Source organism: Nanorana parkeri, unplaced genomic scaffold (assembly GCF_000935625.1).
Source record: "Nanorana parkeri isolate BGI_ZX_2015 unplaced genomic scaffold, ASM93562v1 scaffold789, whole genome shotgun sequence".
NCBI classification, from domain to species: domain Eukaryota; kingdom Metazoa; phylum Chordata; class Amphibia; order Anura; family Dicroglossidae; genus Nanorana; species Nanorana parkeri.
Window position 1 is genome coordinate 732,216 of NW_017307057.1, and position 12,892 is coordinate 745,107.

The following is a 12,892-nucleotide window of genomic DNA, read 5'->3' on the forward strand; positions in this document are numbered from 1 at the left end:
TTTAATTTTCTAATTTGAATTTAGATTGTAGTCCATGATGGGAGTGATCTTGGAGTGGTGGCTACTTTACAACACACACTGGTAAAAAAAAAAAAAAAACATAAAAAGTTTGATGCGACAAAGTTTAGCCACTGATCGCCACTGATCGCCACTGATCCAATAGTGTTATTTTTTTTTCAAAGTTCCAAATGTTTATGGGCACCTATGGTGAACCATAGTCATCTAAGCTGTCGTTATATCATTCATTGTTTATAACTTGAAAAATAATCTCATGATAAAATGTTCATTAACTAATCACACACGTCTGTCTGTCTGTCTGTCTATCTAGTCTGTTGAAAATACCCTTTTGGTGACCGGCTTTGTAATTCAAGCTGAGTTTTATACACAGAAGTGACCCATGCCACATGGTAAAGATGAGCTACAAGTTTAAAGCGTTAGTTCACCTTTTCACAAACACAAAAAAAAAGGTGAACTAATGCACAACACCTTCCACGTGACCTTCTTGACCAATGGTAATCTATTTTGAGCCTTCTCTCTTCTAGGGTGGCACCTCTAGTTGGAGCACTAACCAATTACCACTCCCTTTTGCAAGAATTCTGTTGCTATACAAACCCTGGGGCTGTGTACTGTATTTTTTATGTACCGGGGCAATTATCCTCGCTAGCATGGGTGGCCGGCAAGGGTCATCAATACAGATAAGTGCAGCAGGAAAGGGAGGGGGGCATATGAGGAGGGTGTTACGGTCGCAGTTTCATTTTTGTGTGAAATGGTGAATTAAACCTTAAAATGAGACGGGTGGATTCACAAATCGGGCAGCCACTGTCTAGTGAATCCATAGTATTCTTTGTCATGCAAATGTGTATTTGTAAATCAAGGATTGTGTGTGTGTGTGTGTGTGTATATAGACAAAAAAAATAACATACAATTGAGCCCAAATATACGGTAGTCTCCTTTAAAAGAAAACTCTGGTCATTCTTTGAACATATTTTAAGGTATTTATATGAAGCCATAGAGTTGTTTTATCTTCTCCCAATACTATTCACCATGGATGCTTTTCAGAGCATGCGAGGACCAAACACAGATACACATAGCTCATATCTGCTTAGCTGGTCCCTGACATGGATTCTACAGTGACAGTTAAAAAGGAATTACATAAATATTATAGATAAAAAAGACAGATTTGGTTTTTTTTCTGATTTTTAGCAATTTCTGTTTAATAGATACCACAGTGAGATATAGTATAGAATTAAATAAAATATATAATCCCGTTTATATCATTTAAAGTAGGGATGCACCAAAATAAAAAAAAATGTGGCTGAAACCAAAAATATTAAATGTATCTGGCCGATACCGAAAATGCCCGACTAGTCTCTTTATAGTAAAGCCCAGTGACACTGGCAGTGGACAGGGCCTGTAAGAGAACTGAGTTCTCTCTCAAGCCCATTCTTCTGGTGATTGACAGCAGGCAGTGGCCGGATGCAGTAGTCGGCCTGCTCTTGGCTATTTCTCCCGCCCACTGCCTGCTGTTTACATCAGTTTAAACACAGCGGCTGGGCGGGAAGGAGGAGGCGGCGGCGAAGCAGCGAAATCTCCTGCTGTGGGCCGGCAGGGAAGGCACCGTATTATAGGCACTATTTTTTTTTTCTATCTCTATAATACCATTTCATGTTATCAAGTTCGAAACGTTTCTCCTGCTGATCATTCGGCACATCCCTAATTTGAAGGGCTGGTGTGTTACTCAGTAAATCATGATTCACTAAAATATGTGATTCAGTGAAGCAGTGATTGCATTTATAACCACTTCTTATTGTTAATATATCAGCTAGTACATGTACAGAAGTCTCTGATACAGTGTTTATAAATGCACAGAAAAGAGTATGGCTAGGTTCACACCTAGGCGATTTATTGTAGAAAGCACAGGTTCCATAGTTACATAGTATTTGAGGTTGAATAAAGACATTAGTCCATCAAGTCCAACCTATTAGGATCTCATTCTAGGAGTACCCGTACCCCTGTATATTACGGTCCCTTAAGAAATCGTCCAAAAGTTTCTTGAACAATTCCACATTATTTGCTGAAATCACCGCCTGTGGCAGTGAGTTCCAGACCCTAACTGATCTTACTGTGAAGAACCCCCTTCGCACCTTGTGCTGGAATTTTTTTTCCACCAATTTTAGGTTATGGCCTCTAGTTTTTGTAACGGAGTTAATTTTAAACAGTTTATCGCTAATGTTGCTACCACCATTAAACATTTTGTACATGGAAATCATATCCCCCCTTAATCTCCTCACCTCTAATGTGAACATGTTTAAATTTAGTAGCCTCGTCTCGTAGCTCTGGTCCTCCATACCCCTAATTAGTTTGGTTGCCCTCCGCTGGACTTTTTCCAACTCAAGGACATCTTTTCTTAGTACTGGTGACCAGAACTGGACCGCGTACTCCAGATGAGGTCGAACCAATGATCTATAAAGTGGCAAAATTAGTCAGTAGGGCCTGTTCACACCTTTGCGTTGCGTCACGCCGCCGAAATTGCCTGTCGCACAAAAGGGTGCAGAAGATATTTTCGGCCGGTTGGCGCACTGATAGACACCTCTATGCATTGAAAACAGCACATTTTTCAAATCAAAATTAAAAATGCGTGAAAACAGCTTGGTGTGAACCTAGCCTATTTGTTTGTTTCTGAGCTTTAGCAAATCCCTGAAGACAAACGTCTGCATTGCCTGTAATATTTTTTTTCTTCTTCTCCTGGCAACCTACTGCTACCAGGAGAGACGTATGTGATCTAGTAACAGGAGAAAAGAGTATTTCAAACTAGTAGTGTAAAAAGTATAAATATATTACACAGTCTTCAAAACTAAACTAAGCGCTATTGATATTTGAGGGCCCAATAACACTTTGGCATCCTGGTGCTCTGCATTAACGTGCATTGTGCCAAGGCAACGCACCAAAACATCCACAATTCTTTTTTTTTGCAATGCAGTTTATTACCATGCTTTGTGGTGCACACCAACACATGCGTTACAGCCAGATGAATGGCACTGCAACACATGAGGGAACTGCATTCTAAAGGTGTGTTTTGGCCTTAAAGGAGAACTATGGGGAAAAGACCTGACCCCATAGTTCTCCTTTAAAAGAGGCACAAAGTATAACCCTTCTACAATGTTGGAAAATCTACAACAATTTCTCTGAAAGGCCACATTTTTGCCCCAATGTGTCTGATATATGCATGTGGAGAAGAGCTGAAAAAGCTAAGCTCTCACTTTGTAGTTGGAGATTCTGATGCTCTTGGTTTATGATGCACTGTTATTTGGCATGAATGTAGCAGAGAAGGTGGTTTGTGAGAATGTCTGCCACTAGAGTACATATTATTTGTCTTTCCATTGTTTTTCCATTGCAAAGAAAGCAGTTAGATATAGCAAGTGCCCCAGGGAACTTTGAGTACTGCCAGTAAATGGGAACACACTTATTCTGCATTATGTGACTTTATTGTCATATGTCACAGAGCGCAGTGGTTGCGTCACCTTCTGATCACAGATAGATCCTATTGGGTGAGCTTTTAATGATTACCACAATGCATAGCATACTTGCACATTATGGCACACTTACCCCCACAGCACCCCCCTACAGCAGGGGTGGGGAACGTTTAGCCTGTGCTCTGTTTACGGCCCGCACAATCATTTGGTCTGGCTCTCCAAGTTGGCTCCCCTAGTGTGACGCTGTAGACTGGAAGGGGTGATCTGCCTCTCCCTGCCTGCAGTGCCCAACACATTCGGCTTGCCCCAGGTGGCCTGGAATGTCATAACTCCCATGCATAGGCACCAGAATTACTCTGTCCCAGCATCTACAGCATGCCAAGATTGTACACTGAGCTGTGCATGCAGGAGAGGTAAGTATATAAATCCCCCCCCTTATAGTTATGGCTTGTTTTTGCATGTATAATATAGCAACGGGGTTACTTTAATAAAAAAAAGTAATTTAAATAAACTGTTTGGGGATGTGTGTTTATTTCCTGTGTGTGAATTTTGTTCCCCTAGTTGCAGGAAATGTTTATTGAAATGTCCTGTGTTCACTTCACAGCATCAAGCTATTACTGTAATATATACAGCGTTTTTGCAATATTGTTTTATTTCTACAGGATTGAAATATACAGAAGTCTTCATGGATATAGTTGACACATTCAACCATTTAATCCCAACTGAGCACTTGGATGATGCCCTGTTTCTAGGCTCTAACCTAGAAAGTGAAGGCTGTGACGAATTTGCCACAGGCCAACATGTCATAGAAGATTCCTTGAAGAACATGCTCAGTGATAAAGATCCTATGCTTGGATCTGCAAGCACCCAATTCTGTTTACCAGTTTTGGATAACGCAGAGCATAACTTTCAGATAACACCCTCAACAGGTATGTTCATTCTTTTCAGCTGTTTAGACAAAGTTGGCACAAGCTCCAGCAAAGAAACATGAAACGTTAAAACACAATTGTTGATCTTTTTAATAAGCATATGTAACAACAAATACCACAAGTGTGGTGTTGGGGCTTTAAGAAGTGTCAGACTACTTTACTTGTATCAAAAATATTTAATGTTAAAATTCATTATTACATAAAAAAATAAAAATACCAATTCGATCTACTAGGCATGCTCATGATTCTTGCTAAATAATTACAAATACATTAATACTTGATTAGTTCTTGTCGTACATAATGTGCAGATGCACCCCATTCCACCATCATACCTGTCCTCTGCACCCCATCCCACCATCATACCCGTCCTCTCCATTCCATCATTATACCCGTCCTCTGCACTCCATTCCATCATTATACCCGTCCTCTCCATCCCTGCACTCCATTCCACCATCATACCCATCCTCTCCATTGCATCATTATACCCGTCCTCTGCACTCCATTCCATCATTATACCCATCCTCTCCATCCCTGCACTCCATTCTACCATCATACCCGTCCTCTCCATCCCTGCACTCCATTCCACCATCATACCCGTCCTCTGCACCCCATTCCACCATCATACCCGTCCTCTGCACCCCATCCCACTATCATACCCGTCCTCTCCATTCCATCATCATACCCGTCCTCTGCACCCCATTCCACCATCATACCCATCCTCTCCATCCCTGCACTCCATTCCACCATCATACCCGTCCTCTGCACCCCATTACACCATCATACCTGTCCTCTGCACCCCATCCCACCATCATACCCGTCCTCCCTATTCCTGCATCATACCCGTCCTCTCTATTCCTGCATCATACCCATCCTCCCTTTTCCTGCATCATACCCGTCCTCTCTATTCCTGCATCATACCCGTCCTCTCCAATACCAGGAGCTATAGAGGAATACATCAGATCCCAGCAATAATACATTATAGTATAATTACTATTGCTGCGATTTGCTGTATTCCTCTATAGCTGCTGGTATTCTGCATTGCGCCGCTGTATAATGTACTATATTGCACACCACACTTTTTTTTTACTTCCACCACTCCAAGCTTGCTCCCGTGATGGACTACAATCTCAATACAAACTAGTAGTCCATCACTGGAGTCTTTTTTTTTTTAATCCAATTAATCGATTAATCGAACTTAATAATCGGCTAACTAATCGATTATGAAAATAATCGTTAGCTGCAGCCCTAGTATAATTGCTGGTATGTCTAGGCTCTCTCAACATATACAGAATTACTGTGCTACTTGTATTCAGGAATTATATGCCAGCAGCACATTTTTTATGATTGTTTTGTGTCAAAGTCCTAGTACAGCCAAGCTCCAAGCTTTAGATTTTAAGTATAGATATGTTTTAATAGTTTTATAATGTTTTGTTTCGGCACATGGTAATTTGTGGACATGTACAGCTCAGTATACTAGAAAAATACCCTTTCAGAATCAAATCATAAAGAATATGTTTGTTGGCTTGAAAAATTACCTTTATTGTCCTTCTGTTTAGTGTGTCCTAAGTGTTTCAAATGTAACTTCTGGCTCACTGCCGACATCGCTGCTGCACATCCGTTAGATACCTGTGCATGTGTTTCATCTCCGTCCCTCTCTCCACATGGCCATTCGCAAAATTCTGCATACATCTGTGTTTTGTGAATGGTCAAGAGGGAGGCAGAGACATGACATGAAGTGCCGATGTTTAACACCTTCATGACTGGAGATGTACGCTGTACATCATGAGGTCCCCAAATGACTGATCACGTACACTGTATGTGATCAGCTATTTGCAGCTGTCAAAAGCCGGTAACCGTTGAGATCAAGTGGTTACCGTTCATTAATGGATGCCTCAGATGCGCAGGGAGGGAATACAGATCACAGTGGCTGACAGCGGTCTCTTCTCCCAGCTGGGTGCCGGCTGCAGCCGTCTGTGCCCCCTCCTATCCCCGCTGCCTCTGCTGATATAGACAGGGAGAGCAGCGGGACCGAAGGGGACACAGACCGCAGCATGCACTGGGGAGGAGAGCAGCTGCCACAACTGCATGTCCATGGTGAACGGGCTGACAAAAGCTCAGGCGCCAGGACACAATTTGTAGTTGACATGGCGACCTGGTGCCTGAGATTTGTTGAGCCCTGGATTAAGTATCGGTATATTGTTTATAAGTTGAACAGTTCATATTTAGCAGCCGTTTTCTGTTGCTTTAAATCACTTTTTTTTTTTTTTTAAGGTGTTGGTCTTGATGATATAATGGATGTTGGGGTAGATAAAGTAACTGCTGTTGATATCAATGACGAAGAAGATATAATTCTACCAGACAAGAACCTTAACAGTTTAAATGAGCCTTCTATAAAATCACTAAGGAAATCACCACGTTTGAAAGCACATGGTAAGTCTTAAAAACAAAATGTGAAAAAACTACCTTGCGCCAAACAAAAATCTGAAGTGTTTAAATCAAGCAGCAAGCACTAGAATTACTATAAATAACCAATTTCAACAAAAATCAAACTAAATTCCAACTGTAATCCCTTTAAATATAATATAAACCTATACTCTTAATGTTTTTAATAGAAAAGTTCATCAAATATTCCAAATCTGGGAAATATACAAAACTTATGTGACTTCAACATAAATCAATATCTCTCATATTGTGCTGCTTAATTACACATGAAACAAGTAAAGTTGTTTCACAAATGGGACAAACTTCATATAGTCCCTGATTACATGCAGTTACAAAAACTATCACTCTCCAGGGCCGATTCACACCAGTGCGGTGCAATAATCGCACTGCTAATCATTTGAATGGCACCCCAAATGCACCTCTGGCTGCATTGTGGTGCGTGGTGGCTTAAAATAGTAGTCCATGCACTGTTTTCTATTTTTGTTTTTAGTTTTTCGGGGTTCCATTTGAATGAATGGCAGCAAACGCACCTCCCACACTATAATACATGGTAGGTGTGTTGTGCGGTAGCATGCGATAATCTCACTGAACCATGCGGCTAAGGCACCTCACAGTTGTGAATCGGCCCTTACAGCTGTAACCATGATCAGAATGTATCGTCCTACTTTTTATATTTGTCTTTATAGGATGAACCCTAACAGATGTGAGCTCTTCCTTTATTGTACTGTAAAATGACCAAATCCATCCAATAAAAACTAGTTAAACAGAAACTTAAGAGCCAGTTTCTGAGCCTGTGATATATCACTTTGGAGAGGGTCAGCTATTTTTTTGTTGGTGTCTATAAAGGCAAACATACCATCCCTTATTTTGAAAAGCAAATCTTACTACACTGGTACTAAAGCAAGTGCACATACCCTTGCATGCTTTGTGTATATCCAAAGACCACATTCACATGCAAAACATAAAAACAGAAACATAGCCCATTGGATAGTGCAGATAAAACCACTGTATTAAATGTAAAGTTAAAAAAAATGCTCTTACAATGAAGTGACTTCATAAGGGAATATTATCGGGTCAGATCATCCCTGGTGCACCAGGTCACAACAACAAATGCTAAGACACTATCATTAGTTAGCTGGCAATATGGGAGGACAGTATATGCAAGGTATATACTGTAAGCACCAAGTGGAAAAAATTACAAAAAGTTTTCAAGGCTGGTGCAAAAAACGACAAACACACACACAAATGTGTAACCTGAATAGTGGAGCACCTCTTCTACAGTACTGACATTTTTGGGGCTGTGACTTCAGAGTTAAGTTGAGGTACTTGATGAAGGCTAAGGAGAGCATGAAAATGGCACCTAAACTGCTCCATATGGTCAGGGGATGTTATAGAGTACTGTGTAGTATAATTATCTTGGCTTCTGCTCTCTCCATTGGTGGCTACCTTGTGAGATTTTCACAGCATGTCAGTGTGACCTGTTGCCACGTGGTGTAGGTGTGACCTGATGATATGATCTGAAAAAGTCGCTTCATTATAAGCTTTACATTTTATATTTATTAAAGTAGCTTTATCTGCACTATCCAGCATACTCTGTTTCACAAAACCATATCTTTCTCCTCATGTGGACTACTTGTTCCACTAATGCTCTTGTTCTTCCTATCTGGGTTTTGAGGACTGCCTGTTAACCACTGTGGCCAACAATTAATATTAAACAGGAATAGCACAAATCAGGAGGTGAGGATTTCATCAGATACTCTTCACATTGGAGCTGAACAGTATCATTTTACACGCTTTAGCTTAATAAGCCCTCACGGCCAGGGCCCTCCTTACCATCTTGTCTTGAATTGTATTGTAACTGTAATATCTTCCTTATATTGTAAAGCGCTGCGCAAACTGTTTGGCGCTATATAAATCCTGTATAATAATAGTATTTAATATTAATGGTTATAACATTTCCATTTATTTTTTTTGATCATCAGTGTTTTACTCCCTTATTGTTTTATTTGATTTTTAACAGAATCCACACGAACGCTAAGACCTAGTACAACTGAGAAGACATTGAATGCTGCAAAGGTTACAAGTCCAAAAAAATCTAAATTGTCCGGAATAGACACAGCCGCTGATAAATCAGAAGATAATGAACATATTTTGCACATTGGAAGTGATGATAAAAGAAGCAATAGCACACAGAACTCAAGGAGATCAACAAGAATAGCAAATAAGGAGTATAAAGTGACTACAGATGAAAATAGTTCAAATAAGGAGACAGACAAAGAAGCGAGTACTACAAATGACATTTTATCAAACACACAAAGCATACTACAAAAAGACGATGGTAACTCTGAAACTTCAAATAATGTTTCTCTTATTTTATTGAGTGGAAATTCTAATAAAGGTTTGCAAGAAGAAACAGAACAGGATTTGAATAATTCTCAAGGAGAAAATTTGACCGATGATGTCTTACAAGCACCTGTAGATGAAAAAGTGTATAGCAATGAGAACTATCAGACTGATGATAAAAAAACAGATGTAATATATGATAAAGTTCACCAAGAGCTTGCGCTTTTATCAGGAGTTGTTGAATGTGACTTGGGTGGTAAGGCAGTGTTGCACCCAGAAATTAATGTTGAATGTATGTTGCAAAATGCTGTTGGCAGCTCTGACCAAGAGAATGAACCAGACAAAAATTCTATTACTTCTGAAGTTCTGAATACCAATAACAAATGTAATTCTTTAGGAGATATATCAGTTGCAGAAAGTTTAGTAGAGAATACCACAGAAGACGTAGAAAGTGGTGAAAAAGTGGAGACTACAGAAAAAGAAATGTCAGCTGGAAATGGTTTCGGAAAACCAAATCGTAATCGAAAAGGTGCAAAAAAGCTAAAACCCAGTTCTGCTCAAGTATCTATGGCTACAGAAAATTCTACAAAAAATATTGCTTCCTCAAAAGATGGCAGCTTATATTCTCATCAAAAGGGTAGATTTAAAAAAACTAACATTTCTCGCTCTGAATCTCCAATTCTGCCCGACAAGTCGAAAATTATTAAAGTAACGAAAAAGGGACCCGTAAGTGCAAAAATCCACAACATTCCAATAAAGACTACGATGAAAAAGAAGCCTTGTTCGGCTGAAAAAAAGGGCAATTCCTTTACATTGTTAAAACAGCTAGATGATGCATTACGGGACAGTCAGGGAAATTCAAAAGAAACATCCCACGTTCTGTCATCTCATGTAGGTTCTAGGAGTTTATCCCATTCTAGTGATAAATCATTCACTAAACAGCCATTATCAAAAGTGGCTCCTCACTCAAAGGACATGGGGGAAGAGAAAGAAGCAGCTGAGCATTCGGAAGAAAAGACCAAATTCAAAAAGTCACTTCCACCCCGACAAAGAAGAAGTAGCAAAAGTGCTTCTGTTGACGAGCCACCTTTGTTTATTCCTGATAACATACCTACTGTAAAAAAAGAAGGAACAGAAGTATCTTCACCAACTGATAAGTACGTTTGGAATCCAACAAGACATTGCAGTTCATGCAGAAAACTTCATGGAAATAGGTAGGATCCTTTGCTAGCTAATATGAATAATTCAATATATATCTAGGTAAGGGATTTATTTTCACTTTATACATTCCAATAGTCTATGCAAAAGACAGTATAATTATTTACCAAAGTTTCCTGCATGCAGACTCTTAAGTCACTACATTTTGGACAATACTCAGTTACGTTTTTAATTCTTGACACGTAAAGGATATCTAAACCCAAAACCAAAAATGTTATATATTTCAGCGTGCTGTACTTAGTTATGGTGTTTTCTTTTTTCTTGCCAAGTACATATTCTGCAAGTACACCAAAATAACTGTTTGTTTATCTTGTCAGAATTGCAGTGTCCTTGTAACTACTAATGAACTCCTACCTATGTAATGGAGATGCAGAGTGGAGGAGGGTATAGTAGTCTAAATAAAGAGAGCAGCCCAGTGACCAGCTTGACTCCCTTCATATATAGAGTGGAGGGAGCGTATCCACCCTAGGACAGGAAGTGTGTTATTCGCAAACAAACGTAAAAAAGCCTGAAAAAGAAAACAAATGCGACCACCATATGTAAGGACTGACACATTGCATTATATTGCATTTTTATATTTGGGTTTAGGTTCACTTTAAGATGAGCCCCATGGTCTTCTTATTCCTTGCCGTATAATCATGTCACTTCATTTCTTGTTTTAATGTATCTGATTTTAGAGCTGCAGCTAACGATTATTTTCAAAATCGATTAGTTAGCCGATTATTAAGTTCGATTAATCGGTTAATCGGATAAAACATAAAATACATTCTAAAAAATGGCTCCAGTGATGCACTACTAGTTTGTATTGAGTGTAGTCCATCACAGGAGCAAGCTTAGCGGTGGAAGTAAAAAAGAAAACAAAAGTGTGGTGTGCAATATAGTGAAATAAAAAGTGTAAAATTATACAGCAATGAATGCAGAATGACATCGGCTATAGAGGCCTACAAAACCCAGCAATAGTACATTGTACAGCACAATGCAGAATACCACCAGCTATAGAGGACTACAAAACCCAGCAATAGTACATTATACAGCACAATGCAGAATACTATGTACTGTTAAGTTTATATAACTAGAGAGGAATGCAGCTAGGCTGCACAGAAGCTCAAATTGTGTTTCCTGTGTGCCATGCAGTACGGTACAGAATATAGTATATAATACAATGCATAGTATTTATACCAGCCTTTCTTAACCTTTAACCACAAAGGAAACCATCAAATAATTTTGCAGGAAGGAGTCATTGCTAAAAATTATATCTACAGCTTATTGTTAATTAGAGTAATCAGTAGGTTGTATAATAAATAGAAGAATAAAAAAGTAAGCATTACTTAATGTATTTGTCACCCATTTTTTTTATCACCACCCTACTCTCTACAACAAACTAATTTTCAGTAACAATCAGGAATGTAAGCAAATAATAATAATGGCTAGAAAAGAAACATGGACACTGAAAATCATATTGGGGGGTATTTATCAAAACTGGAGCAGACAAAATCTGAAGCAGTTGTCCATGGTAACCAATCAGCATCCACCTTTCCTTTTTAAACCTTAAATTAACAAACTGAAGAGAGAAGCTGATTGATTGTCATAGGCAACTGCTCCAGATCCTACTGCTCCAGTTTTGATAAATTCCTCCCAGTGTCTTTTTTACATCTCTTTGATTGTAAGCTTTCATGGGCAGGGCCTTCCTGCCCATGAAAGTGTCTTGTAACTATATTTTCTTCTAATATTGTAAAGTGCTGCACAAACTGTTGGTGCTATATAAATCCTGGATAATAAGAATAATAACATTCCCTGGTCCCACACCAGTGACTCTGTACCAGGTGGAAGATCAGTCCGCAGCTGCTCACTGGTCAAGGAAATCCTATCAACCTCTGGGAGAACCCTGGTTATACAGTAGAAAGGGAAGCTGGAATTTCATCTTCTTTTCATTGATGGATATAGGAAGTCTTTCACCCTTTAGGATATTCTGCTACCCACAGGAGGATTGGAAACTAGCAATCAAAAAAACTGTAGGCCAGTCCAGGATAACCCCCTCATACTACCAGCATGACTTAGTTTTTTGCTGATGTCCTAGGAGGAGGGATGTCTTTTCTTCACCTCTGCTGTCTAAAAGGCTAGTTGATTTTTGCTAGCACCATTTATTCTTACTCTTCAACATTTTTCTTTAATTACGATTCTTCTATACAGTGCTGCTAGAGCAGGTCTCCCCAGTGGCAGCTATCCTCAGCCTGGCTTTTGGAATTCCATGTCAATACCCTACTGGACTAGATGTTGCAAGGATAGCCTGAAGTGACACTTTAGGCATGTGTTTCCATGTAGGGTAATGTCAGGGAGTTATCACAAGTACACAGGTCCCTGGGTGCCTTTACAGTTCCTCATTACCCACTGGTTTCCACTGCGGAAAGAGGTAAATTCTCTGGGACTGTGCACTGATCCCTGGGTGGAGCATTGCGCATGTGTGCTGTGTTTCCTGCCATACAGCAC

At 39.6% G+C, this 12,892-nt stretch overlaps 1 protein-coding gene across 2 annotated transcripts in view; it reads left to right on the top strand.

The window, feature by feature from the left end:
* The window catches only part of PHF3 (PHD finger protein 3), a 52,659-nt gene that overhangs the window by 12,089 nt on the left and 27,678 nt on the right, over positions 1–12,892 (top strand). The window contains exons 2-4 of one of the 2 annotated variants that reach the window (XM_018564857.1): positions 4,136–4,402; positions 6,674–6,832; positions 8,865–10,401. In XM_018564857.1, coding sequence (XP_018420359.1) covers positions 4,159–4,402; positions 6,674–6,832; positions 8,865–10,401 — 1,940 coding nt within the window. In that variant the 5' untranslated portion in view covers positions 4,136–4,158. The remainder of the gene's footprint in view (positions 1–4,135; positions 4,403–6,673; positions 6,833–8,864; positions 10,402–12,892) is intronic. The other variant, XM_018564858.1, reaches the window with a different exon arrangement.